Source organism: Vicugna pacos, chromosome 13 (assembly GCF_048564905.1).
Source record: "Vicugna pacos chromosome 13, VicPac4, whole genome shotgun sequence".
Lineage (NCBI taxonomy): Eukaryota > Metazoa > Chordata > Mammalia > Artiodactyla > Camelidae > Vicugna > Vicugna pacos.
Genome location: NC_132999.1, coordinates 56,319,108 through 56,346,468, shown reverse-complemented (window position 1 = coordinate 56,346,468; position 27,361 = coordinate 56,319,108). Strand labels below are relative to the sequence as shown.

The following is a 27,361-nucleotide window of genomic DNA, read 5'->3' as shown; positions in this document are numbered from 1 at the left end:
GCCCCAAAGGGGTGGGCAGGCATGACCCCTGTCTGGTTCGTCGAGGGGTCAAGGCCAGGGAACACAAAGCCAAGGCCACAGTGAGACTCTGCAGCTGGGTCTGGGCTCCGATTCTGCTCTGCCACCTTGCAGCTTCGAGACCTTGAGCAATTGGCGTAATCTTCAAATTCCCGTTTATGTAAAAAGAGCTAATAATCTGATCGTGTATGAAAAGCCCTCAGTCCAGTGCGGGTCCGGAGCAAGCGCTTGTAGACGGATCCCGCCGCACGCTCTCTGCGGCCGGCCCCGCCCCGGACCCGGGGCGCGCCCCCCACCCCAGGCGACGCGGGAACGCGGGCGGGTCTGGCGCGGGCTCCGCCTTCTGGCCCCTCCCGGCCCGGCCCGCTCGACCTCGGCGGCGGCGGCGGCGGCGGCGGCGGCAACAGCGCGCGAAGGTAGGAGGCCGGCGGCGCGCGCTCCCGCGGGCCAGGGACTCGGGCGCGCAGGACGCGCTAGGGCGAGAGGAGGCCGCGGGGCTGAGATTGCGGCGCGCGCGGAGGGCGGGAAAGCGGGCGCGCGCCAGGGAGCGGGCTGGAGCCGGCGTCCCGGGCCCGGGGGGCGCTCAGGGCGCACGCGCCGCATCCCCGCCGCTACCCGGCCGGGCCTCTTGCAGAGTGCGCCCAGTGCCCCTGCGGACATCCTGCCGGCCGTCCTGCTCCAAATCCTGCCCGGATTCCCGCGGGCTGGGGTGGGCGGGACGAGGCGGGCGTGGGGGTGGCCTGTCCGGGCGCAGCGGCCTGCAGGCAAGCGTCTCTCCGCCCCGGGGGTCCCCTCGCTCTTAGCTGCGGTGGGAGGCCTTTCCCAACTGTCACCACCAACAGCTAATCCTTTACTGCGGCTTCCGATGGGCCAGACACGGTGCCTGTCTTCCTCGCGTAGAATGTTGTTTCAGTGCAATCTACAGAGTCTCAAATAACTGCATTTTACCATGAGGAAACTGAGGCCCACCCAGAGTGGTCTGTTGAGTTGCCCAAGTTGGCACAAGCCTTGCATCCTCCTTGGGTTACTCAAAATGGGGCCTAACCCCCCTCCCCCGCTATGCCAGTCTCTGGGGTTGCCATTTTGAACGTGCTCCCTCGTTTTATGCAAAACTAAGAGGACAGTGCTCTGGGCCAGTGTCTTGCCTCCTTGGTGGCTAGTGTCCCCAGACCTGCTGGGGGATTGGGACATTGAGGGAAGGAGCTATGAGGTACCTTTTGTCTGTTTTCATCTGAGATTCCGTTTTCCTTAGCTGAACTCACAGCAGGTGCTTAGTAAAAAAAATCCTATGGCAGGATCAAACCAGAGGCCAAGGCCAGGCCAGGCTCCTCTGTCAGGAAAGACCTCAGGAGTCAGAACTCCTGGATCTTGGGAGTGTCCTTGACTTAGCTCCTTCCCTCTTACTTTTCTCTCAAGCCATGGGCATGGGAATCAGCCCTTGGAGACTAGGTACCCCTCCCACCCAGGAGTCACTGCCCAGTTTTTACCCTGAACTCCTGGGATGTGGCTGGTGTTGGATATGTGTTCTCTGGGGTCCATTTGGGATCCTCGTTTGTGGGTAACATCATCTATGGCCAAGACTTGCTCTGTGTGACCTCTGCCAAACCTAGGGGAACTTTGTTTTTCCTTTCTATTTTTTTTGTTTAGTTTCCTATATTACTACTTGTCTCCTAGCATTCATTCACTCACTTGACATGTTCATGGTGCTTTGGGCCTTAGGCCCTGTGGAGATAGCAGTGAACAAGGCTAACTTGGTCCCTGCCCTTGAAGCAGACAGACAACATGCATTTTAGAGAAAACAGTGAACTGACTACTGACCGGAACGCTTTGGCTGGGAGGTCAGTGTTCACACTCTCAGAAGGTGATAGTTTTGGTCTAGGTCTGGTTGACAAGCAGGAGTCAGGCATGAAAGGAAGGGGGAAAGGCATTCCAGGGAGAGAAGTGACAGGTGCAAAGGCCCTGAGGTGGGAGTGTGCTTTCTTTGAGGAAGGCCAGCTTGGCTAGGGTGTAATGAACTGGGGGAGAGGGAAGGAGATGAGGTGGAGAGGTGGACCAGGCTGCATCGGGCAGGCCTTGCTTCCTGCGGTAGGACTTTGAATTTTATTTTGAGTGTGATAGTAGCCAGTATGGAGGTTGAACAGAAGAGGAATGTGTGAGAATAGATGGGGTGGGGTGGGGGGAACAAAAGGGGAAGTAAGGAGAAATGGCAGTCCAGGCAAAAGATGGCAGTGGCTTATATAATACACATCAGAGAGTCCTAGGGTGGAGCCTGGTACACAGTAAGCGCTACATAAGGGTAGCCATTGCTGTTATTGTTTAAAACTGGAACCAGGCCCATCTGGGTCTCATTGTGGCTTCAGCTCTTCAGGGCTGGGTGATGCTGAGCAAGTTATTTAATGTCACCCAGCCTTAGTGTTGTTATCATCTGTCAAGCAGGTAGAACTGTACCAGCATCACAGGTAGACCCTCAGCCATTGTTGGGCAAAGAAATGCAGAGGATACACATGAGCATCTACCGTGTACCAGGCACAGGGTTCTAGACTAGGTACCAGGAGGAGCCAATGATACTAGTGACAGTGCTGATAACACTAGAAACAGCCAGCGTGTATTCACTATGTAACAGTGTGCAATAATTAAGGTAATTCTAGCTGATGTGGTAGTGAAACCCTGAAATCTCAGCGGCTTAGCCCAACATAAGTACATTTCTTATTCATGAAAAGTCCTGTTGAGTGTTTGGCGGGTGGCTTTCTATGCGGTGATCCACGGACTTGGACCACCTAGGAGCTCAGTGTTACTGCCTTGCAGCTGGTGGACAGGGAAGGAGATAAGCCTCCTGGGAGGTTTTTATGGGCCAGGTCTGAAGTGTCACACATTCTTTCTGCCTTAATTCTGCTGGCCTGAACTTGACCACATGGTCGTATCTGATGGCAAGGAAATCTGGGGAATGACTTCTAGCCATTTTCCTAAGAAGAATCGGAAATGGTTATTATCCTGTTTTACAGATAAGGAAACTGAGCCTCAGAGAGGCAAAGTCATTAGCCCAGGGTTACACAACTGGTAGGGGGAGGCATAGCGCGGTTGGAGTTCCAACAGTTAGACGCTGAAGCTGTAACATCCAGACCTTCACTATGAGGAATCCACTTGTTATTTTGAGGATTGGATAGGAGCTGCAGACGTGAGAGACATGTACTTACACACAGGGCTTAGATGTGGTTTCTCGGGCTCTACAGACGCAGTAGGACTCTAGGGGGAGAACTCTGTGGGCAGAGCCAGGAGTTGGAATCGCCCAGTGCAGAGGGTTCTGGCATCCTGCTCCCTTCCCCCATCCCTTAGGGCACTGGCTGGGGGAAGGCACAGAATAATTCAGTTCCATTCACCAAGCACATCTGGGGCGCCCTCTCTCCCAGCTGGGCAAGCAGGGGTGGAGAGCCTGGCCTAGGGGTGTCTGTGGCCTCCCCCTGCTCTGGTTACATGTGTGCAGCCCATGGAGAGGATTTCTGGAGGTAGGAACATGGGGTCCCAGGGTTTTGTAGTGACAGCTCACTGCCTCTGGCTGAGTTTAGTTTTGCCTAAATCTGGCCTTGGTTGCCATAGCAGCTTGGTGGCACTTTTTTTTTGTCCTGGTGTGCCTTGTTTCCTGGTTTTCCATTTCCAGAGCCGATTCCCAAGTTGGGGGTGAGGGTTCCAGGCTCAGCTTGGACTGATGTGCATTTATGCAGCACCTGCTGCATTCCTGGGTCTGACCTAGACCCAGTGGTAGAGCCTTGGGGTGCAAATGCCCTGGCCTTGCCCTTCAGGCACTTACTGGGAGGCTGCCTGGCCTCTCACCACTCCCCCGCAGTGGTGGCACTTTGAATAAGTAAGGGCCCCAACCTTTCTGTGTCCCGGTTTTCTCATCTGGAAATGGCTTGAGGTGAGGATTTAATGACATAACTCTAATGTGCCTCCTATGGGACACGGCACTTAGAGCAGAGGGCACCCTGAGGCTGAGGGCCAAGAGGTAGCAGGAGCCCAGATACATGATGTTAATGACATAGGAACAGCAGCTGTCGTCTTTACAAACCCCAGCTCAGTGATCCCAGATCTGACCCTGATCCCAGAGCTCCGGCCTAACCACGATCCCGCACAGCCTCCTTGCCTTAGGGAGGGAACGACAGGAGGCAGGGGGTGGACCTCGGAGCCCCAGGGCCCTGGGGTACAGGGACTGTGCATTTCAGATTTGCGGATGAAGGAAATCAGTATTGATCACATGCTCACTCCCAGCCCAGTGCCGAGTCACACTCTCTGCCCCCAGACGACTCTATGAGATGGGTGCCCATATTCGCTTCTTACATGAAGACACTGAGGCTCAGAGAGGCAAAGTTGATTTCTCTGGGGCACACAACCAGCGGCGGGAGGGGTGGTGGGAGCGGGAGGAAAGGGGATTCATTTCCTTACCTGATCTGGGCGATTCCACAGCATGAGTTCTTTGCCCTGCACCTGATGTGGGAAAACGCCATCAGCACCCAGTAAAGACGTTCTTAGCAAACTGTGTGACTCCTGTTCTGGGTCAGGAAAGAAGGTCTCAAAGACTGGCCTTTCCCGCCTCCTGGTTGCTGGTCCCTCCCCCTGGGCTTGGAGGGCTCTCGGACCCTGCAGCTGGAGAGGGTGGGGTGTGTGTGTGTGTGTGTGTGTGTGTGTGTGTGTGTGTCCTCACCTCCAGGTCTAACCCTAACCCTCCCACCCCCTCTTTCCCTCCATCCTTTCCCTCTTCTCCTCCATCCTTTCCCTCTTCTTTCCATTCCTTCCCTTCTCCCCCACCTCCTCCCCTCTCTCCTCTCCTCCCTCTCATTATCCTTCCCTTCTGTCTGTTCCCCTCAGTCTGGCTTTTCCCTCCCCTCCCCTCCTCTCCTTTTCCACCCCTCCCCCTCATCAGCCCCGCCCCCTCCGTGATCACGTGGGGGTGCCGCCGGATTTAAGCCTAATCTGCCCAGTGCTCAGCACAGCAGTCTGGCTGAGGGGTGGGCGGGCTTTGTTGGTCTCCAGGGCCCTGGAGGAGGGCTTGGAGAGGGGTGCCCTCAGCCTCCCCCCATGAGCTTGGGGCTGGAAAGGTCATTGGAGGTGCAGCTGGCATTGGAGGCCGTTATCCAGGTGGGTCTTAGGGGCTATGCCCATCCTGCCCAGGACAGGGGAGCATGGGCCTAGCAGGAGTGGGTGAGGAGTGGGCACATCTTGGGGGTCCAGGGGTGGGAGAAGTGTGGTGGCGGACCCCAGGGGCCCCAGTTTACAGCTCCTGGCCAGACTTAGGGTCGAGGGGTGCTCAGGGCTCAACTCTGTGGCTCCCTTATCCAGTGCCCTTCCAGGGAAGGGGGAGTTCCTTCCAGATTTTAGGGTTGGGGTGACCTCTGCTGGCAAAGTGGGATCCTCGCTCATCTAGGGAGGGAGCTGGATTGGAGCCCCCAACACCGTGCTGTCCCGATGGGCTTGCGAGTGGACCATGGGGTTTGGTTTGCTTCCTGGCCCTTGAGGGGCCGCCTTCCCCAGGCGGGAGACACAGAGTGTCCTCCCATGAGCTGTTTGTGATTCTAACCCCCAGGCTTCCTTCCATTTGGGGATTTCCAGAGGGTCTCCTGGTCACCCCCATCTTGGACGGCAGGACTTTATTTCTCTCTCACCCACGCCAGGGAGCCCAGGGTCCCAGGTCTCCCGAAGCCCCTCCCTCTTTCCTCACAGACGCTGGAGAGCAGCATCCTGGGGCCGGGCCAGGAGAAGGGCCTGAATGTGCAGGACCCGGCCCAGGACTCTCAGCCCACCTGCCTGCCTGCCCGCATCAGGGAGATTGTCACTCGCAACTTCTCCCAGCCTGAGAGCCCAGGTACCGCACACACTGCCAACATCTCACCTCTTCTCACATCCCCCTCCTCAGCAGCCGTAATAACAGTAGTGATTACAGCTTCCATTTCTTGAATAATCACTGTGAAGCAGGCACAGGCCTGTGATGGAGGGTCCCATTTTTCAGATGACAACAGGGAGGTACGGAGGTGTAATTTGCCCAGACTTGCTCCCCATGTGATGCTGCTAGAAGGCAGGGCTGAGCATCTCCTCCTTGCTTGCAGGCAGCCTGCTGCAAAGACTTAAACCCCACATTCACTCCCAGGGAAGGTGTGAGCTGGATGAATCCAAGATTACAGGGGGAGGGAAGCTCAGTTTAGCTCAGGGCTTTGCAGGAGTCCAGAGGGGTGGGAATGTCTATTCTCCCCCGGGCAGGAGGGCTGATGGGCCCCTGCTCCTTCTGGAGGGTGGCACCCACAACCTCATATGTGGTTTGAGAGTCTGGGAAGGGCCCCCTCAGTTGCAGCTCCTCCTGGGACCTGGTCCACTTCCCTGCCTCCAGGGATGGGTAGGGCACCTGTAGGGGGAGGCGGTTCCTCTGGATACAGGTGGAAGCCAATCATGTGCCCGCTGTCCCTCTCCAGCCCTGCTGCCCACCACTGAGATGGCATCGATGCTGTCGCTGCAGGAGGAGAACCAGCTGCTGCAGCAGGAGCTGTCCCGCGTGGAGGACCTGCTGGCTCAGAGCCGAGCCGAGCGCGATGAGCTGGCCATCAAGTTCAATGCGGTCAGCGAGAGGGTGGGTGCTACTGGGGGCAGAGAACTGGGCTAGGGGTCCCCTGCAGTGAGGGCAGGGCGACAGCCAGGGCAGGCCCGTACATGGGGCAAAATGTGGCCTCTGGAGTCAGGCCACCTCCATTGTGGCCTCTGCCATCTTGAACGGCCTTGAGCAGATCACTGTGCTCTGTGAGTCTGCTTTCTGTAGTGGGGATGCTGACATGATGCAGTCGTGAGGCGTCAATGAGCGATGAAATCAAGTGCCTGGCATGGGGGTTATTTCATTCCTGTCTGTCCTGGGCCTGCTTAGGGTGTAGGACATGGAGCACAAGCGCCCTAGAGGCCCCCGCCACCCCTTGCATGTCGGGTCATCATCTCCCTGTGCTCCCATTTACCTAGGCCTTAGGGGACGCTGGGGTGGGCACAGTCAGCCACAGACCTGCCCTGCTCCCCGTGGGGGTGAGTCCCAGCCAGCTAAGGAAGGAGAAGCCGGGCCAGCCCCCAAATTCAGACAGGATTCACATCCCGTGGGGACTGGTCCTGCAGGGCCTGGGACAGGAGGTCAGTGTGGGCCCGTTGTTCTGAGTGCATTGTCTCCTTTAGACCTTCAGGCTCGTGGGAGGTGGCCCTGGGGAACTGATGGAGGCTGAGAGTTGGTGAGAGAGTTGCACGAGGGAGGGTGTGTGCCCATGGGAGATGTGTGGGTGTAACAACAGTCATAATAGTAGCTAATGATTATTCGGTGCCTACTGTGTGCCAAGCATGTGCTGGGTACTTTATGTTTAATGCACCAAAGTCGGGACCAGTATGATGCTCATTTAACAGAGATGACAGAGGCTCAGAGAGGGAAAGCACTGTGCTTGGGGGTCACACAGCCAAGGGCTGTGCACTGCAGTTTTGTTTCCTGGGTGTGGGAAGAGACAACTGGGCTAGGATTCTAGGGGGCTGCTGGTCCCAGGAAAGCTGAAAAGACCTCAGATGTGAGCCCCTGATGTTACAAAAGGAAGATTGAAGCCGAGGCTGAAGCTGGCCCAGGGTCCCCTGGGTGGTATTGGTTTCTGTGTGTGGTTGCGGGGCAGGCTGGTGTCCTGGCATCCACCCGCCTGGACAAGCCCCTGACTTGTTGGGACTTGTAGAGCAGCTGGGTAGGGGGCCCGCAGTGGCCCCCAGCACTGGGGACAGAACACAGCTAGTTTTCCCAGGGTTTGCAGGGGCTGTGGAGGGTGGGCCGGGTCGAGTCCGCGTTGTTAGTGGTGGGCCCTGAGCCAGCCCCCTACCAGTTTAGGCCTGTCATCTTTGAGCTCCTGGCACAGTGTCAGGCCCCCGGGGGCTACCTCTTAAATGCCAACTTCTGACTGACAATGAAGCCAGCACCACCCCCGCTCCAGGCTGGCAGGGGAAGGGAAGAAGAGGTGGAGGCAGCAGGTGCCTTTTCTGCTAGGACACAGCTGCTGGGGCTGGACCGGGAGCTGCATTAGTGTAGGAAGTTTCCTGGTATGGCTGGGGAGGCCCCTGGATCGCATGTGGAGGGAGCCTGGTGTGTGACTGCCGTCTCATCTGAGACGGGCGAGTGCAGCCCCACCTGGAGGCCTTTGGAGGGGTGGGGGAATGGGGCTGGGTCCACAGAGAACATCAGAGCCTGGAGATCACCTTATTAGAGGTGGGGGAACAGGCCCAGGGAGGGAGCATGACAGGGCCAAGGTCAGTGGTGGAGCTGGGATGAGACCCCTGGTCCAGGGCTCTGTGGTCCTGAGGCACTGTCTCTTCCTGCTGCCCACTTGTCCCCGGCTGCAGGTGGCGGGGCCTGCCCTTGTGGCCATAACTGCTGCATGTGGGCTAGCTTGAGGAGCAGTCAGTGAGGTTGTTCTGACCCTTTAAACTCCACAACATCCCTGGGAAAGGGCAGTGGAGGTGAGGTCAGGATCTGTGTTCTGTCGACTGCATTAGGGAAACTGAGGCAGGGGCTCCCAGTGGCCACCTCCCAGGTCAGAGGGAGAACCTCAAGGTCCCTGCGGAGGCCCCCCTTCTTCCTGTCCTGGAGGAGCAGGTGGTGGGCAAGGCAGCTGGGATAGGAAGGAGGGGGTCGGCTCCACCGGCCAGGCCCCTGGGCTCCCCTAGTGTCCATAGCAACCTGGATGGAGTGAATGGAACGGCGGGGGCTAGGGCAGCTGTTGCTAGGGGAGACAGTAAACTTCTTTCATCCTTGGCTTGATGGCAGCCTCCTTCCCTTTTGAATTACAAGGAAAACTGAAAGGCTGTTTTGTGAGGGGCAAAGTTTGTGGAAAGGGGTGAAGTGTGCCCGGGAGTGGCTGAGGTCTGGCAGTGAGCACCAGGGAAGCGGTGGAGTACCCAGTGACGCCGGAACCCCTCTAAATCAGAGAAGCAGACAGCACCTGGCTCACACAGATGTGTAAGACACAACACAACACAGGCTGCCATCAGACCCCTCCCGTACACACAGATGCACAAAACACATCACACAAACACAAACCCACCATGGGGATACACTCAGATGTGAATCTGCACCCACAGTCAGACACCACATGATCCCAGCCAAGCGCATGGTCACACCACCATGATACACCCACCCCGCAGACCACACAATGTTGTGTCACATTCCCTGGACACATACGGCCAGACAAAGGTATGCACAGGTGCACACAGTTGCCAACATGCACACCACAGATGCACGCAGATCCCAGCCACACTCCCCAGACCCACCACTTATGGTTAGACACGTAGACATACAAACACGTGGACACATGGGTACACATGCAAACATACCCATCGCGTGCACCACAACCTAGACCTTGGACCACAGACGCCACCTCACCCAGGTCCCTGTGAAGGTCCAGACACAGGAAGGGGGACATGTGGAGATAAGTAACAAAACACATCCCACCCCCACCCAGGAAGCACCACATCGATACACACAGCACACAGCATCTCGGTGCCACGCCACCAAGCACACAGGTGGATGCTCAGCCTGCCACCTGACTTAGGGGGACATCATGCAGGTGCTGGCTATGGGCCTGCAGCCTACCTCCAGGCAGAGACCCCCGGCATACCACCTTCTCCCACCCCCTCAGACTGGGGTCCCCCCATCACAGCTTAAGCCCCCAAGCAGCCTCAGTGGGCACTGCCCTGCAGTGGAGGGGTTGGGAGAGGTGGAGATGAGGTTGTTCCCAGGTTGCTGGTTCACTGAACTGCTCCCGACATCATACTGAGTTAACACAGGCCTGGAGGGCTGACCTGGCCTGGACCAGTTATTAGCGTGGGTGAGTGAAAGTCGTCGCCCTTGCCCTTGGCTTCCCTTGGACCAGATGTGGGCGGGCGTGGGAATACCCTGCCTGGGCTCTAGCAGGCCAGGTGCTGGGCTGGGCTCTCATTCTGTTGATTTTCTCTGGGCACTGTCATACCTCCGTTAGTCCCCCTCATCCTCAGCTGTGCCCTCCCCACTCCCTTCTACAAACAGCTGGAGGAGGCTGAGGGTTCCCTTGGGACTAGCAGGTGCCTAAGGGAGTTAGGGGATTCCATGGCTAGTGGGGGCAGTCAGAGCCCCCCACATCCTGCCTTTGCCCTCAGGGTCTGATGATGAAGGAGCTGGGAGCTGCCTGGGGGTGAGGGAATGGCAGTGACCGCAGAGGCTTCCCATGAGGTGACGGAGAGGTGGGGGCCTGAGGCCAGGTGGGCCGAGAGGGCGTGAATAAGCCACACTGTGTGTTAGGACATCTGTGCACACCTCTTACAAATCTGAGAGCTGTGTAGGTGGGGAGTGGGGGCGGGATGGGGCGTTCATCTGTGTCGCCCTGGGGATGTTTGAGACGGCCTGTGTGCGAATGTGTGTGCATGTCTGTAAGCTCGTATACGCGTATGTGTATTGATGCCTCTGAATGTATTCACGTGTGCTCATGCTTTAATTCATTAACATGCTACTGCCACTGTTCTAAAATACAATGGGGACCAAAATCCAGGCTTTCCAGAGCTCACTTAGGGTGGGGGTGGGGAGACAGGGGCACGGATCTAATAATTATGCACCACAGGGGAGTTGGGTGTTTTGGAGGAGAGGTTCACAGCGTACCCAGGGCCTCTAAGGTGCATCTTTGTGTTTTGCATGCACATGTTTGTGGGCCCACCTCCATGTGTCCATGCACACCCTGTCTGTGTGTCCCTGCACGCCCAGTCTGTGTGTCCATGCATGGCTGCATTAGCCCCTGCACATGTGCATTGCATATCGGGCTTGCCCACATGTGCCTGCAAGGCGTTGTGGGTCAGGGCCCAAGCTGGCGCCCCCTGCAGAGGACTGTGCCTGCCTTCCCAGGAGGCCCAGGACTCTATCCCAGGGCCCTTCCCTGCAGCTGGAGCAGGCAGTGCGGCTGGAGTCTGGGGAGCTGGAAACACAGGAGCCCAGGGGGCTGGCCCGGCAGAGCGTGGAGCTGCGGAGGCAGCTGCAGGAGGAGCAGGCCTCCTACCGGCGCAAGCTGCAGGCCTACCAGGAGGGCCAGCAGAGGCAGGCCCAGCTTGTGCAGCGGCTGCAGGCCAAGGTCAGGGCCACCCACTCCTGCTCCTGCCCACTCATGCGCTCACTTTGCCCTGCCCCCATCCCCCCGGGGGCTAACCAGTCACTCGCCACCCATCCCCAGATTCTCCAGTATAAGAAGAAGTGCTCGGAGGTGGAGCAGCAGCTGCTGGAGAGAGCCACGGAGCTGGAGCAGCAGCGGCTCAGGGTGGGTGCCAGGGTGGAGCGGAGCAGACCCTTCCCTCCATGTGCCCAGCCTGATGCCCTTACTTCTCCCACCCAGGACACAGAGCACAGCCAAGACCTGGAGAGCGCCCTCATCCGCCTGGAGGAGGAACAGCAGAGGTGGGGTGCAGCAGAGAGGGCTCATGGCTAGCAGGGCTGTCCTCTCTGGCCACCCACCCACTGGTCCCTTCTCCACCCCCGCCCAGAAGCACCAGCCTGGCCCAGGTGAACGCCATGCTCCGAGAGCAGCTGGACCAGGCCAACTCGGCCAACCAGGCTCTGAGTGAGGACATCCGCAAGGTGACCAGTGACTGGACCCGCAGCCGCCAGGAGCTGGAGCAGCGGGAAGCAGCATGGAGGCGCGAGGGAGAGGTGGGTGTCGATGGGGGAGCCAGGAGCCCAGTGGGGCCTGGAGGGTCCAGCCTGACCCGAAGGAAAGGGCCTTTGTAGAGTAGCAAAGACATCGGGAGAGGGGGAGGGAGGGCCCTGCTGCCCAGGTGAGCCCTTTAGAAGAGGTAACTAGTTGTTATAACAACAGCTGGCCTTGATTCGCACGTACCACGTGCAGGGAGTGCGGTATCTCCTCCATCTCTCATCATATCTGTATGTGGTAGGGGCTGTCCTCCGTCTAAAGAGAAGTTAAGTAGCCTGACCAGGCACGCAGCTGCCCAGCGGGGATGCAAACCTGCGTCCCTGGCAGTTTCTGCCCTTCCTTGCTGCTTCTCGCAGCAGGTGGAGGCACTGAAATCCAGTTCCCTGTGCCAGCAGGAGGCTTGGGGTGGTGATCTTGCACAGGCCCAGAGCTGGCCCACGGGAAGACCTGTTCCCTGGGCCACGGTGCCTACAGGATGGTCAGAGCTGGGGGAGGAAGCAGGCGGCCCTCCCTCCAGCGCCTCACTCAGCCTGTCTGCTCTCCAGTCTTTCAACGCCTACTTCAGCCATGAGCACAGCCGCCTGCTTCTTCTCTGGAGGCAGGTTGTGGGGGTCCGACGGCTGGTCAGCGAGGTGAAGATGTCCACTGAGAGGTGAGGCCTGGCTGGCAGAGGGGGCGGCTCGGGGAGACACTGCATAGCCCGGAGACAACCCTGCTTTTCAAGTTGAGTTCAACTCAGTTCAGTTGAACTTTGGTCTAAGCCAACATTCCTACTGGGGGCCAGGCCCTACGGAGATGCAGAGGCAACTAGTAATAATTAACTCTTACCAAGATCATGGCAGTCATTTAATATTTACCTAATGTATTTGCTAAATTGACTATTTATAACTAAATGACTAAGACTAAATACTAAATACTGTTTACTCTGAGCTGAGCTCTTTGTACATTTTATTTCATCTCATCCATAGTGTCCCTGTGAGGTAAGAACTGTAATGATCCCCATTTTACAGATGAGGCCACTGAGGCTCAGAGAGGTGAAGTGACTTTCCCAAGGTTTTACACAGCAGTGTGTGGCTGAGTCAGGATTCGCAGCTTCTGCTTTTAATCCACTGGAATATTCAGCTTCTGCTACCAAGGACCTCACAACCTCTAGTGAGGAAAAGATGTAGACACACCCCAAAAAAAATTTTGACCGAGGAATTGAGTGGTCAGTGACATGAATGGGGAACAGGGGGGATGTCCCGAATGCTCAGAAGGATGGGAGGGGTAGGGAGGTCAGAAAATGCTTCCCAGAGGAGGTGGAATTTGCACTGACCTCAAGGGATGGGTGGCTTTTAACCGGCAGAGCTGGGGGCACTTGAGGCAGAGAGCAGCAGGAGCAAAGACAGAGGTGGGAGGAAATGCAGCCAGTGGGGTTGAAGCAGAAAGCAAGTGAAAGGAGGTCAGGTTGGAAAAGAGCCTCCAAGGCCCCCTGCAGCAGGGGACTTGGTCCTGCTGGATCTCTGAGCAGGTGATGCTGCGGGAAGATCCCAGAGGCGGGTGGACCAATTTGTTTCCTTTGGTACCGTAAACATTTGTCTAATTGATGATCTTTTGTTAAAATCATCTGGTATTCACTCATTGTCTGAATTTCCAGTTGACTTGTCAGTGTCCCAGATAGTTTTGCTTCAGTTTTTGTCTTTACAGTTGTTCGAATCAGGATCCAGAGACAGTCACAAAATGTGATTGGCTGATTGGTCTTTTTAAGTCTCATAATGTTTGTTCAGGAAAGTGGGACAATTGTCCTTAGAGATTCTCAGTCTGGATTCCATGATATTGTTTAACACCTCTGTCCCCTGTAGTCCCTGTAAATTGGATGTTGGATTTAAGACTTGATCAGATCCAGGTTCGGGTTCTGTTTTGTGGTGTGGTGTGTGTGTGTGTATGTATGTATGTATGTATGTATTTATTTTAAGTGGAAGTATGGGAGATTGAACCTAGGACCTCGTGGATGCTAAGCACACACTGTATCCCTGAGCTGTAACCTACCCCCCTGTTTTGTTGTGTTTTGACAAGACTTCTTCCTAAGTGCTGTGTGCTCTGCCATCGGGAGCCTCTCTTTTTGTTCACTGGCAGCCCTTGGATGCTCAGTGCCAAGGTCTAGACACCCTTCAGAGGTTGCAAAATCGTGATTGTCTTATTCTGTCACTTCTTCCTGTATTGACAGGAACTCTTCTATAATGAGGCAATTCCCCTCCTTACCATGAGATACCCAATGCTGCAGCTCATTCGGGACAGGGGAGGGTTTAACCTACTTGATGTATTTAAACCATGTTTTATTTTTAGTTAGCATTTAAACTTTTAACATTTTACTTTGGAATAACTCACATATTCACAAGGTTCAAATTTCAAATTTGAAAAAGTCTCCCTCCCACCTCTGGCCCAGACATTCAGGCTTATTTGACACAAGCAAATACAGCAGATCATACACATCCCGTCTCTCCCCTGCTTTTTATTTAATTTTATTTTTTGTGTGGGGGGAGGGGCGGTAATTAGGTTTTTACTTATTTGTTTGTTTAGTTTTAATGGCGGTACTAGGGATTGAACCCAGGACCTCGTGCATGCTAAGCACATGCTCTACCAGTGAGCTATACCCTCCCCCCTCCCCTGCTTTTAAAAATATACTCCTAGTAGACTTTCATCTTTGCAGTTCTTGAAGATGCTTTGTTCAGCTAATAGTTGTAACTGGGAGGTGGCTCCATCTCCGGCTCTAAAGAGCTTCCCCATTCACTTTTCTTGGCTCCATAGTAACCCACTGAATGGAAGTATCGTGATTTATTTAACAGCAGCTCCCTTTCAATAGGTATTTAGGTTGCCACCAGTATGTCCTGTATAAGCGGGGGTGGGGTCACCCTATACATGAGTCATTTTCCTTGTGTTGGGACACATCTGTAGAGTAAATTCTGAGAGGTGGAGTTGGTGGGACATAGAGCCTATTCAGTTACGGTTTTCAGAGCTCTTCCTGGTTGCCCTCTGTGTGGTTAAATGCGCCCTCCCCTCCTGCCAGCAGTGTAGGGAAGGGCCCGTTTCCCCGCAGCCTCACCTACACTGTGCATTATGTGACTTTTTGTTCCCAGTCTGAGAGTGACAAATAGCATCCCACTGTAGTTTTAATTTATGCTTAGGAGCCCACCTCCCCATCCCATCCCCATGCTGTGTTCTCTCCACCAGGGACCTACTGCAGCTGGGAGGGGAGCTGGCCCGGACTTCACGAGCCGTCCAGGAGGCGGGCCTGGGGCTGAGCACAGGCTGGCGACTGGCCGAGAGCCGGACCGAGGCAGCCCTGGAGAAGCAGGCCCTGCTTCAGGCCCAGCTGGAGGAGCAGCTACGGGACAAGGTGCTCCAGGAGAAGGACCTGGCCCAGCTGCAAGTGCAAACCAACCTGGACAAGGCTGACCTCAGTGCCAGGTGGGTGCCTGGCAGGCCTCCCTGCAGAGTGTGCCCCTGGAGATGTGGGGAGGAGGGGATGTCTCTCCACTGGGGATGGGTCCTTCCCCTGTGTGAGCTCAGCTGGTCTTTCCAGGCACCCGGGTGCCTGAGGGGGAGAAGGAGGTTCAGAGGGCCCCTGCCCAGGGCACATCACGAGCAGTTCAACCTCTGCTCCTGTGGTCTGGACAAGTCCCCGCGTGCTTTCCCATGAGATAAAGTGGATGGCTGCTTCATTCTCATTTGTAGATGAGAAGCCTGAGGCTCAGGAAGGAGACGGACTTGCTCCAAGTCCCACAGCAAGGGAGGCGAGTCCTAGGGTCCCTGCCGCAGGTTTGGGGAAGCAGGCAGAACACAGAGCTGGTGGCTTTGAGGAGACGTGCTGGGTGGGTCTCCAATTCACCTGTGTTGCTCCCCCTTCTCCAGAGTGACAGAGCTGGCCCTGACAGTGGAGCGCCTTCAGAACCAGAATCTGGAGAAGGATCAGCTCAACAAGGCCCTCACGGAGAAGCTCGAGGCCCTGGTGAGATGCAGGAGGGGACGGGGGAACCGACCAGATCCATGGACACAGGGCTGGGTTGCTTGGGCCACCCCTGAGCATCCATCCCACTCAGACTCAGTTGTACCCTCTCATTAATTGAGCACCTAGTGTGTGCCAGCCTTAGTGGTAAGCACACTCACCTCCTTTATCCCTTTTCATCCTCTCAGCAGCCCTGTAGCATGATCCCCATTATACACATAAGGACCCCAAGGCCCAAGGGGAAATACTTGTCCAGAGCCTCAGAGCCAGTAAGCTGGGGAGTCAGGACTTGGATTCATGCCTGGTCTTTGTCTTCCCAACACCACTCCAGGAATCCCTGCGGCTCCAGGAGCAGGCAGCCCTGGAGACAGAGGATGGAGAGGGGCTGCAGCAGACTCTGAGGGACCTGGCACAGGTCTGAGATGGGAGGGAGCCGGGAGAAGCCAGAAGGGGTGGGAGCCCTGAGCAGGGGGAGGCCAGGCAGTCCTGGGCCACCACATCCTCTGGTGGCCTCGAGCTGAACTGCAAGTGGGCGGGGGCCCTGGAGACCTAGGCAGCTGTTTAACACCCTGGCGAGCTCAACCCAAACTCTGCCCCCTGGGGGAGCTCCCTGTCTGAGGAAAGGCACCGCTTGTTCCCGGCCCATCTGTGAGAAACGCTGAATCATGTCTTTGAAATAAGTGGGACCTTCCTCATCTGGTGGGCTGAGGACTGGGAGCTGGCGGTGGTGGAACCAGGGAGACTTCCTGTGGGAAGGGAGCTTAGAATGTGCTGCAGGGTTTGGGATGAAACTGGACACCTGGTCCCCGGCAGCCTCCCTAGGCTTCTTTGCCCAACTAACCCCTTAGCTCCCCTCTTCTTTCTGCCTCACTAACGCACCCTCAGGCCGTCTTATCGGACATGGAGAGCGGCGTCCAGTTAAGTGGCTCTGAGCGGACAGCCGACGCGTCGGACGGCAGCCTGCGGGGGCTCTCAGGGGCCCGGACCCCGTCCCCACCGAGGCGCTCCTCGCCTGGCCGCGGCCGCTCCCCACGCCGAGGCCCGTCCCCAGCCTGCTCTGACTCCTCCACGCTAGCCCTGATCCACTCGGCTCTGCACAAGCGCCAGCTGCAGGTCCAGGTAGAAAGGGGCCTGAGTGTCCCAGACTAGAGTCCAGGAGGAGGGGCATGGGCAGCCTGGGGGCGGAGCTAGGGTCGTAGGGGAGGAGCCCGGGCATCCTAGGCTAGAGCCAGAGCCCTGAGAAAGGGCAACCCACGGAGGAGGCTGAGAGCTCTGCCTTGGAATCTGAGCCTAGAGTGGGAGGGGTTTAAGCACCTGGGGGCGGAGCCTGGGTGAAGCTCCAGTCCTGGTATAGAAAGGGAGATGAGGTTACCACCCTGAGCAAGGAAGCCTTAGGGGAGTCAGAAGCAGGAAGGGGAAGGATTGTGCTTTGTGCTTTTCTGGCACCCTGGGGACCCAGGTCAGACTTGCTGGGGACCCCAGGGAGATGGAGGCTCAGAGCTCTGGCAGAGGTCTTAGAAGGGTGAAGCACAGTGAAGGAGAGTGGAAACCCACTCTGGGCTCTTAGCTTCACTCCACTGCCCCAGGCCTGGACATGGGCCTGGGCCGCAGAGTAGGCTGGTCTACATCCTGCAGAGAGCAGAGGGGGAGCTTCCCAGGGCTCCCCCAGACTCAGTGATTCCCACAGGACATGCGTGGGCGCTATGAGGCCAGCCAGGACCTCCTGGGCACCCTGCGGAAGCAGCTTAGCGACAGCGAGGGTGAGCGCCGTGCCCTAGAGGAACAGCTGCGGCGCCTACGGGACAAGAGCGACGGGGCCACCCAGGCCCAAGAGGATGCACAGCGCGAGGCCCAGCGCCTGCGCAGTGCCATTGACCTCCTGAGCAGGTGCCGGGAGGTCAGAGGTGGGGGACCCCGGGAATAAATCAGTTTCTGGGCCTATCGCCAGCCCGAGCCTGTGAGCACGTGGATTTGCACTAATATGGTGGCAACTAGCCACATGTGTCACAATTTTAAGTTAATTAAACATTTATGGAAGTAAAAACTCATCCCCTCAGTTGCACTAGGCACATTTCAAGGGCTCAGTAGCACATGTGACTAGAAGACATTTCCGTCATCTCCAAGAGTTCTGTTGCCAGTGGTATTCCAGATTCTGTTTCTTGGAGGTTTTGGAGACAAGAGATTATCCACTCTTAGCTGCCTGGTTGTTTCTGATTTTTTGTTCTTGTTTTTTGGGTTTTCTCTTCATAAATGTAACTGCATAATAAAAAGTTTGATGAAATGGAGGGGAAATAAAAAGGCAGGACCTCCTCACAGCCTCTCCTGCCCATCCTAACCGCTGTTGATGCACTGGCTCTGCTTCCCGTGGCTTGGAAGGAGAAAGGTTATTTATGTAGTTGTGTTCCCAGTGAACACTTCATCTTGCATTCTACTATTCTTTTTCTTAATTTCATGTTGTATGTCTTCTCCCACCTACTGCCAGCCTTCACGTCTAGTGTATTGACTGGTTGTCACATTGAGTGAAGGGGATGGCAGTGGAGGATACGACCACAGTCAGCCCTAATCCTGGGCTGGAAATCCCTGGCTTGGAAGGCGCCTGCTCCCTCCCCTGCCCTGGCTGCCACTTGCTCTTGGCCTGTGCAGCAGGCAATTGTGGAATCTGGACAGACCCAGCTCTACTGGGCCTCCCAGAACTGAGGGGCGTGGGGTGCTGTAGGGGGCATTTCCTGGTCATACAGGCTAGCAGAACTGGCAGCAACATTGCTCAAATGTCGCAGGAGCCTAGCCTGGCATCTTCGCCTGGTGGGGTATTTGGAGATAATGCCAGTGCCCAGTTCCACTGGGCCTCCCATTGGGCTGGTTGAGGGGAAAAGGAAAGCTGGGTTCCCTCTGCTGGGAAGAGTCAGCTCCAGGGAGATGCGGATGAAATGAGGGGGCCATACTTAGGGTCAGGGAAGGCTTCCTAGAGGCAGGTGCCTTGGAAGATGGGAGATATGGCTTTTGGCTAAGACAGCAGCATGGCCGTCTTCCCTGGTGGGAGCGGCCCCAGCATCCCCTTCAGCTCCCCATCCCCTTGTCCTGCAGGGAGAAGGACAGCCTGGCCCACAGCCTGCAGGTGGCCCAGCAGCAGGCTGAGGAGCTACGGCAGGAGCGGGAGAAGCTGCAGGCGACCCAGGAGGAGCTGCGGCGCCAGCGGGACCAGCTGGAGGAAGAGCGGGAGGACACAGCGCAGGACAGTGCGTGGACCCGCAGGGAGCTCGAGCGCAGGTGAGTGGCTTCTGGCTCCCTGCCAAGGCCACTTATGTGGGCCATGGGGCTGCAGACTGTGTCCCTGGGGGCTCGGGAACACCTCCTGTGTCCTGGGCTTCCTACTGTCTCAAGGAGTCCTCAGGGCACCCCTCTGATGTAGGGTCTTCAACCAGTCCCATTTCAGGAAACTGAGGCTCTGGGAGGTATAGTCATTTACCTGAGATCGGAGAACTGGTAGGAGGTAGAGTATGGATGATGATAACGACAACAACTGAAGTAACAGCAGTAACGTGAATACTATTTTCTGAACTTAACGTTACAATAATGACACTAATATTACTGGGTGCCGGACACCGTTTTAAGCACTTAGAGTCTCTTATTTAACCTCCACAATAACTCTACGATGTAGGAGCTATTAGTATCTTCATTTTATGGATGATGAAACTGAGGCACAGAGAGGTCATGTAACTTACCCAAGGTCACACAGCTAGTTAGTGGAAGAGCCAGGATTTGAACCCAGTCATTGTGCCTTCTTAACCACGTTGATGTTCACTTCTCTGAGGCATAAGTAGCAGTGGTGTTTAGTACACCGTGGTAGTGGAGAGAATTCTTGTTTCCTAAGGCCCTTGGGGAGTTATGTCAGGCGTTATTGTAAGCACTTCATACAGGCTAAGGTCACATAGCCTTATAACAACTTCATGAGGTGGGTGTTGCCCCATTTTGCAGATGTGAAAACTGAGGTCCAGGGTCACAGTGGGTTTGGCTATTCTTGTAGGGGGGGCTCCTGCCTCGGATCTGCCCCCTGGCTGCATGTCTGGCTGTGGGAGACTCAGGGCAAGGAAGTGACATGGGACCCCTCACCCTCTGTCCCACAGCCATAGGCAACTGGAGCAGCTGGAAGTGAAGCGCTCTGGGCTGGCAAAGGAGCTGGTGGAGGTGAGGGAGGCGCTGAGCTGTGCCACACTGCAGCGGGACATGCTGCAGGCTGAGAAGGCCGAGGTGGCCGAGGCGCTGACCAAGGTGGGTCCCTGTTTGCCACACCACCACCCACCCACCTCTACCCTAGACCCTAGGCCTTCCCGCTCCAGCCACAGACGAACCCCCTTGACCCTGGTCACAGATTGATCCCTTCCTTCAGGACTCAGGCTGACCTTTGACCCAGGCCATAGACTGACCTCTGATCCCAGCCATAAGTGGACTGACCTTTATGACTAGCCATAGCTTTTCCAGATGCTCCTGGGACAGTGCCCTTAGGTCAGGTCATCCAGTCCCATCTCTGGACATAGGTCCTGGGGGCTGGGAGAATTAGGGGCACAGCCCTCGGTCAGTGACGGCACCACTCCCTATGGTCTGGGCCCTGAGCAGTGCTGCCCAAGACCCTGCTCTGGGGCACCCTCTGACCGCTGGCTAGAGCTGGCCTCATTTGTTCTTGCACAGCTCCGGGCGCGTGGCTTCATCGGCAGCAGGCCATCCTGCTGTGATTTTTTTCTGTCTTGTATTGTATCTCCCTCCTTGTCTCCCCTACCCTGGCTCTGTGGGCCCTGTGCTCTGTGACTCCTGCCTCTTCCCTCTTGTCTCTCTACGTCTCTGCACACCTTTTCCCATCTCTCTCCATCTCTCCCGGCCTGACCGTCTCTGGCCGCCCCGGTCCCCGTCCTGCAGGCTGAGGCTGGCCGCGTGGAGCTCGAGCTCTCAATGACCAAGCTGAGGGCGGAGGAAGCCTCTCTGCGGGACTCCTTGTCCAAGCTGAGCGCCCTGAACGAGAGTCTTGCCCAGGACAAGCTGGGTCTGAATCGCCTCGTCGCCCAGGTATGCCGTGTGCCAGTGGGCCCTCCTGCCTTGCTCACCTGTCCCCCCACTCAGAGACCCCACGGAGGCACCCCAACCTCAGCCCGCACCCCCACATCTCCCTGTATACCTCTGTCCCTCTGTTTTGGTCTCTGCCTCTTTCTGTCTCTGTGCTGTCTCTGACTTCGTCTGTCTGTCGGTCTTCTCTCTCATGGTCTGAGACACCAGAGGCCCTTCCTTCCTTCTCCTCCTCCCCAGTGTCCACATACCCTAGGGTATCACCCCTTCCCCCCAGGGAGGCTTCCCTGGGCTGGCCGTGATAGGTGGGTGCATCCCAGGTGGGTCCTCTTCCTGGGATGAGGGGCTGGGCTGATCTCACTCGCCTCCACCTGGCCCCCTCAGCTAGAAGAGGAAAAGGCAGCCCTGCAGGGCCGGCAGCGGCAGGTGGAGCAGGAGGCCATCTCGGCGCGGGAGGAGCAGGAGCGGCTGGAGCAGCTGCGGCTGGAGCAGGAGGTGGAGCGGCAGGGCCTGGAGGGCTCCCTGCGGGTGGCAGAGCACGCCCGGGAGGCCCTGGAGCACCAGCTCCCCACGCTGCACCAGGAGCGCTGCCGGCTGCAGGAGCAGCTGGCCCAGGTGGGTGTATGTTGGGGATGGGGAGCAGGTGAGGCAGGGGTTCTGGGCTCCTAGCATCCTGTCCTAGGGGAAGTCTCAGGCTCAGGGGCCTGATCTGGGCTGAAATCCAGCCCCACCTCTGCTAGCGTGGGGCCCTTGGGCAGGCTCCCCAACCTCCCCGTGCCTCAGTGACCCCATCTGTAACATGGGGCTAATAGTTCTTATCACGAAGGGTTGTTCTGAAGAGTACACCATGTAAGTAAGCACTTAGCAGAGACGAATCACCACTCAGTACACATTACTGATACGATAATAGGCAGAGAATTTTAGAATTGGAATCTTAAACTTGGGAAATCATAGCTGGAAGGGACCCTAGATTTCCAGGGATCCAGAGGCCTTTATATGGTGTGTGTCCTGGAGGTCCTGGCTTCCTGGGAGGGGCCTCTAGGGAACAGACCATGCGGGTCAGGGAGCTGGGCTGAAGGTCCCACTCTTGAAGCCTGCAGAGCAGCTCTCCTTCGGTCTCTTTTATATATTCAGCTTCTCTGGATGTTCTGGGGAACAGAAAGGATTGGATTACTACCCAAACTAAGTGAGGACCCTGATTTTTGAATGCGTGTGCGCTGCAGATCCAGAGAAGGCTGTGATTTGTCCAAGTGCACACAGCACATCAGAGTAGAGCCTGAGCTTGAACCTGGTCTCCTGCCTGCCAGGGCCACATCAGGCCTGGATTTGAGGTGCTGCATGATAAGCAGGATGGGGGGTTCTAGGGTGGGGCTCACAGTGTCTGGGGTGGGGGCCAGCTCTCCCGGCAGCTGAGCGGGCGGGAGCAGGAGCTGGAGCAGGCACGGCGGGAGACGCAGCGGCAGGTGGAGGCACTGGAGCGGGCGTCCAGGGAGAAGGAGGCGCTGGCCAAGGAGCGGGCCGGCCTGGTGGTGCAGCTGGCGGCTGCTGAGCGTGAAGGCCGGACCCTGTCGGAGGAGGCCACCCGCCTGCGGTAAGGCCTTGGGCACTGCCCACCCCACCCTTGGGAGTCTGCTTGGGGCCACGCCATGACCAGCCACACCTGGCATCACCCCACAGGGGCAGTTACTTAGGAGCTGGCTTGCCAACTCATCTAGCGAGAGCTTAGGCCTCCGCAGGGAGTGTGGGCCCGGCTGGGCAGGTAGGCTGGCACCTGGCCTGTGGCTGGCCACGCCCTGGGATCCACAGTTTCCTGGGGCCCAGGAGGCTGAGTCCCAAAGCCTTAGGGATCGTGTATGCTGCAGCTTGGAGAAGGAAGCCCTGGAGAGCAGCCTGTTTGAGGTGCAGCGGCAGCTGGTCCAGCTCGAGGCCCGGCGAGAGCAGCTGGAAGCAGATGGGCAGGCCCTGCTGCTGGCCAAGGAGACCCTGACTGGTATGGGGGCCCGGGTGCATGGCAGGGACCACCAGGCTCCAGCCTGACTGTAAGCTGTTGAGTTCTGAGATCTCATCAAAGCTGGGATCACTGGCTTTGGAGTGTAGCTGACCTGGGAACCAATCCTGCCACTTTCCCAAGCCAGCCCCTTCCCTCTCTGATAATGCCCACCTTCTGAGGCTTTGCCAGGATGAGGTGAGAAAAGCCTGGCCTTGGCACAGGGCGTGGCTCAGCCAACGGTGGCTGTTGTTTACCGTCATCGGGGCATGTAGAGAGTTCTGAGTTTCTGCGGAGACATTGGCAGCTTTTCCAACGACTCAGTCTCTGAACTCAGGGGTTTTCCTTGCTCGGTAAATGTTTACTGAGCACCTACTTGGATCATGAAAGTTAATTTTCCCACCCACGTACACCTGAGCCAGACAGAACCAGGAAGGGAAATGCTGACAGTCTCTGGTGGGCTTCCAACTTGGAGGATGGTTTATAGATTGTCCACACTGTGGGGTCACCCTCCCCATGGACCCCTTCACTAGTGCTGACAGTCCCCCAAGTGTGCTTAGGGCAATCAGTCATTAAAGGAGATGCCTTAGGAAAGCTGTGCAGCCTTGAAAAGTTACCTGTCTCCTCTGAGCCTCCATGTCCTCATGTGTAAATTGGGGATGAGATATGTTACTTAGGCATGTTGTGAAGCTACGATGCCGCTAGACCTGTCAAGAGCTCAGCCAGGGGCCCGCCCATAGTAAACACTTAGTCAGTGATGTGAATTGTTACGTTTTTGCTCTCCTTCCCATTTGGGGGTCCTCCTCATCAGTCATTTCATCCCTTTGATGCCATTTCAGGTAGGGAGGGAGGAGGACAGGGTCAGTGGGCAGCAGATAGGAGGACAGGGTCAGTGGGCAGCAGATAGGGAAACTGAGGCCCGGAGAGGGTGAGAACCTTCTCCAAGGGAACTCAGCCTAGATACTAGGTGGGCCCTCTGCCCTCTGGGATTTTGCCCACGTGGTTCACCTGGCCTGAGTCTCCCGGCCCACTGGGAGGTTCCAACCAAAGCCTGACCCTCCTTCCCCTCCCTCCTGTGCAGGGGAGTTGGCAGGCCTGCGGCAGCAGATGACAACTACAGAGGAGAAAGTGGCTCTGGACAAGGAGCTGATGGCCCAGAAACTGGTGCAGGCTGAGCGGGAGGCCCAGGCCTCTCTGCGGGAGCAGCGGGCAGCCCACGAGGAGGACTTACAGCGACTTCAGCGAGAGAAGGTTCAAGCAGTTGGGTTGGGGCAGGCGAAGGGCTCTGAACCACTGTCTCTGTCTCCTCTGTCTCCTCAGTAGGGATAATGATAGTGTTATTATGAGGATGAAAGTGGGATAATCTATAAAAAGGGCTTAGTGAAGAGACTGGCACTTTGTAAATGCTCCATAAATGCAGGTTGATTTTATCTTTTTTTGGTGGGGGGTAATGAGGTTTATTTATTTATTTTCGGAGAATGTACTGGGGATTGAACCCAGGACCTTGTGTATGCTAAGCATGCACCCTACCACTTGAGCTATACCCTCTGCCATGAATGCTGGTAATTATAATTATGTATTTATGGTACTCTTCAGAGCAAGTCTTGGGCTGGGCTGCCTCTGACAGACTCCAGGGGGCGCCATTCACCCTGTAGTCCTGGGATTTGGGTGGGTAGTACCAAACGTCTCCAGCAGGTGGCGGCAGAGCACTCGAAGCAGGGGCGCCTCTGTTTTCACATAGCTGCTGGGGGCTAGTGCTGGGGCCAGGCTTAGACCCCATGTGGGCTTTGCCGGTGGGTTGTCCCCACCCACCCAGTCCCCAGGGAACCAAACTCTGTGCCCTTCCTCACTCCCCCTGACAGCCTCTTAATGTCACTAGATCTGTACCCTTCTCTCCAGCCACTCTGCCATCCCCAGACCCAAGCCCATTTACTGCTCACTCTTCTCCACCCCAGCCCCCGCTCCCGGTCCCTCTTCCACAAGCTCTGAAAAATCTGCTATTTGAAAATGCAGATTGCTCCTCGTCACCCTGGCTTGACTGAGGCTCTCTGTGGCCCCAACCATCCTCAGAATCAGACCACCACTCCCTGCAGCCCAGTGGCCTAGTCTGGCCTGGCTGCTTGCCTGTGGCTCTGGTCTGATCCTTCACCATGACCCCCTCGTGGTCCCAGCTCCAGTGACCTTAAATACTGTGGTTTCCCCATACATCACGTTTCTTCTTTCTTCCGGGCCGTCTCCAGGGCTGGACTCTGGCCTGGGGTTCTTCTTCTTTTCTCTCTACCCAGCTGACTGCTGCTCGTTTCCTCCAGGAAATGTTCTCTGACACTCCCCCTCCCCCAGGCCAGGCCGCTGCTGCTCCTTGTGGTCACCTGGTCACCTGCCCTGTGGCCCCTGCTGCCCTGAGGTTGGTGAGGGGCTGCCTGGGCCCAGCCTCGTGGGTCACATGTGTCTGGGCCTGGCCCCCAGGAGGCAGCATGGCGGGAGCTGGAGGCCGAGCGGGCTCAGCTGCAGAGTCAGCTGCAGCAGGAGCGGGAGGAGCTGCTGGCCCGGCTGGAGGCCGAGAAGGAGGAGCTGAGTGAGGAGATCGCAGCCCTGCAGCAGGAGCGTGACGAGGGCCTCCTCCTGGCTGAGAGTGAGAAGCAGCAGGTTTGTGAGCCCTGCTGTGGCGTCCACTGCTGCCCAAGGGGCCCCTGTTCTGGGGCTGGTCTCTGCTCAGCCACCCAGCAGCTCGGAGCTAGGAGTCCTTTTCTGGGCCTCAGTTTCCTCACCTGCAGGATGGGGGGATTAGAGGGGTGTTTGCAAGGCATCACTGAGACCCCTAGTCAGCGAGCCATGTCTGGCACACAGTGGACACTTACTGAGCCACATTCTCCCATCCCTCCTCCCACCCCAGGCTGGGCATGGCGTCCCCATGACCGCCTCTGAGCAGTCCCTGTGAAGCCCACATGTATCAGCTGACCTTCCTCAGAAAAAACTAACTTCTGACTTTCCCATAATGTCATCAAGACAGTCAGGGCAGGCTGCATCCATGTCCTCTCCTCACCCGGTGCATCACCCCGGGCAAGTCACTTTACCTCTTTGAGCCTCAACAACTTCATCTGTAAAATGGGAATAATGAAGCGCCTTGCTTCAGGATTGTTGTGACAAGTTAGTGAAATCTCTAAGTTGTGTCCATGTCCAGGTTATTGTTACGGCTATTGTACCCTTTCCTGGGGCTGCAGACGGGTGAGCCTGCACCTCTGCCCTGGCTCCACCTGTGGGGGCCCGGTCAGGTCCCCAAGCCCCCAGGGAGCATATTTCCCAGGGCAGGGTGGGGGTAGGGCTCGAGCCCTTTGCTCCCTGCCTCTGCCCAGGCCCTGTCCCTGAAAGAGTCTGAGAAGACGGCACTGTCAGAGAAGTTGATGGGGACACGGCACAGCCTGGCTGCCATCTCCCTGGAGATGGAGCGACAGAAGCGAGATGCCCAGAGCCGCCAGGAGCAGGACCGGGTAGGGCAACTGGGGGGCAGAGGTGAGGTGCAGGCAGGCCTCCATCTGAGACACAGCCCTGGAGGAGGCTCCTGCCTGAGGGGGAGGCGTGGCTCTGCCCTGGGGCAGCCTCTAGTCTGAGGGCTAGGCCAGCTACTCTAGGCATTAAGGGATCAGCAGAGGGCCTGGTAGGCCAGTGGAAGCGGCTATGTAGGGAGCAGAAAGTGGACAGTCAGCTGGCCCAGTTGGGATCAGCAGGGGGAGGGGGATGCCGAAGCACCAAGCCTGAAGAGCCCATCCGTCCTAGAGCACCGTGAACACCCTGACCTCTGAGCTGCGGGACCTGCGGGCCCAGCTTGAGGAGGCGGCTGCAGCCCACGCCCAGGAGGTGAAGCGGCTGCAGGAGCAGGCCCGAGACCTGGGCAGGCAGCGGGAGTCCTGCCTGCGCGAGGTGAGCTGCCCGCCTGCCCTCTTCCTTTTCCCACAATGCACCCTCAATGCCTCTGGGGGCCCAGAAAGGTGCCAGATTTGTCCCTGCATTCAAGAACAAATGAATGAATGAAAGAAAGGAGGCAGCAAGCATTTATTAACTACCTGCTGTGTACACACGCTTGGGACTTGGGCTATCAAGGAGAGGCTGATGGGGTCCCTGCCCTCTTGAGGTCCAGCCACGGGATAATCCTGATTGATGATTATTTCAGGCCAAAACACTGCTGACTCAAGCATGTTTTGCTGGAAATCATAACTCACACCTGCATTCTGAATCACGCCAGAGGGATGGGGCAGATCCCCTGTGGCCAGGTGCCCCATGGCCAGGGATATGGGGATGGACTGGTTGCCGCCAAGGCCCAGCTTGAGTGGGGCCTGAGCCCCATCCTGTCATCACAGGCAGAAGAGCTGAGGACCCAGCTGCGCCTGCTGGAGGATGCCCGTGACGGGCTGCGGCGGGAGCTGCTGGAGGCCCAGCGCAAGGTGCGCGAGAGCCAGGACGGCCGCGAGGCCCAGCGCCAGGAGGTGGGCGAGCTGCGGCGCAGCCTGAGCGAGGGGGCCAAGGAGCTGGAGGCCCTGCGGCGGTCTAACGAGGAGCTGCGGGCTGCCGTGAAGAAGGCGGAGAGCGAGCGGATCAGGTGGGGTGACCGGGTGC

At 57.2% G+C, this 27,361-nt stretch overlaps 1 protein-coding gene across 5 annotated transcripts in view; it reads left to right on the top strand.

The window, feature by feature from the left end:
• Positions 1 to 300: 300 nt before the first annotated feature.
• CROCC (ciliary rootlet coiled-coil, rootletin) overlaps positions 301 to 27,361 on the top strand; it is a 42,330-nt gene continuing 15,269 nt past the window's right edge. Inside the window, exons 1-24 of one of the 5 annotated variants that reach the window (XM_072975295.1) lie at positions 301 to 434; positions 5,731 to 5,872; positions 6,474 to 6,628; positions 10,965 to 11,150; positions 11,250 to 11,333; positions 11,409 to 11,470; positions 11,557 to 11,722; positions 12,269 to 12,375; positions 14,934 to 15,170; positions 15,615 to 15,711; positions 16,040 to 16,123; positions 16,594 to 16,827; positions 17,396 to 17,595; positions 18,793 to 18,975; positions 19,833 to 19,977; positions 20,620 to 20,766; positions 21,148 to 21,378; positions 22,161 to 22,354; positions 22,626 to 22,753; positions 23,832 to 24,001; positions 25,217 to 25,396; positions 26,104 to 26,238; positions 26,525 to 26,668; positions 27,106 to 27,344. In XM_072975295.1, the coding sequence (XP_072831396.1) occupies positions 6,494 to 6,628; positions 10,965 to 11,150; positions 11,250 to 11,333; positions 11,409 to 11,470; positions 11,557 to 11,722; positions 12,269 to 12,375; positions 14,934 to 15,170; positions 15,615 to 15,711; positions 16,040 to 16,123; positions 16,594 to 16,827; positions 17,396 to 17,595; positions 18,793 to 18,975; positions 19,833 to 19,977; positions 20,620 to 20,766; positions 21,148 to 21,378; positions 22,161 to 22,354; positions 22,626 to 22,753; positions 23,832 to 24,001; positions 25,217 to 25,396; positions 26,104 to 26,238; positions 26,525 to 26,668; positions 27,106 to 27,344 (3,488 nt within the window). In that variant the 5' untranslated portion in view covers positions 301 to 434; positions 5,731 to 5,872; positions 6,474 to 6,493. Of the gene's footprint in view, positions 435 to 5,015; positions 5,149 to 5,730; positions 5,873 to 6,473; positions 6,629 to 10,964; positions 11,151 to 11,249; positions 11,334 to 11,408; positions 11,471 to 11,556; positions 11,723 to 12,268; positions 12,376 to 14,933; positions 15,171 to 15,614; positions 15,712 to 16,039; positions 16,124 to 16,593; positions 16,828 to 17,395; positions 17,596 to 18,792; positions 18,976 to 19,832; positions 19,978 to 20,619; positions 20,767 to 21,147; positions 21,379 to 22,160; positions 22,355 to 22,625; positions 22,754 to 23,831; positions 24,002 to 25,216; positions 25,397 to 26,103; positions 26,239 to 26,524; positions 26,669 to 27,105; positions 27,345 to 27,361 lie in introns of those variants that run through there. The other 4 variants (XM_072975292.1, XM_072975291.1, XM_072975293.1 and 1 more) reach the window with 4 other exon arrangements.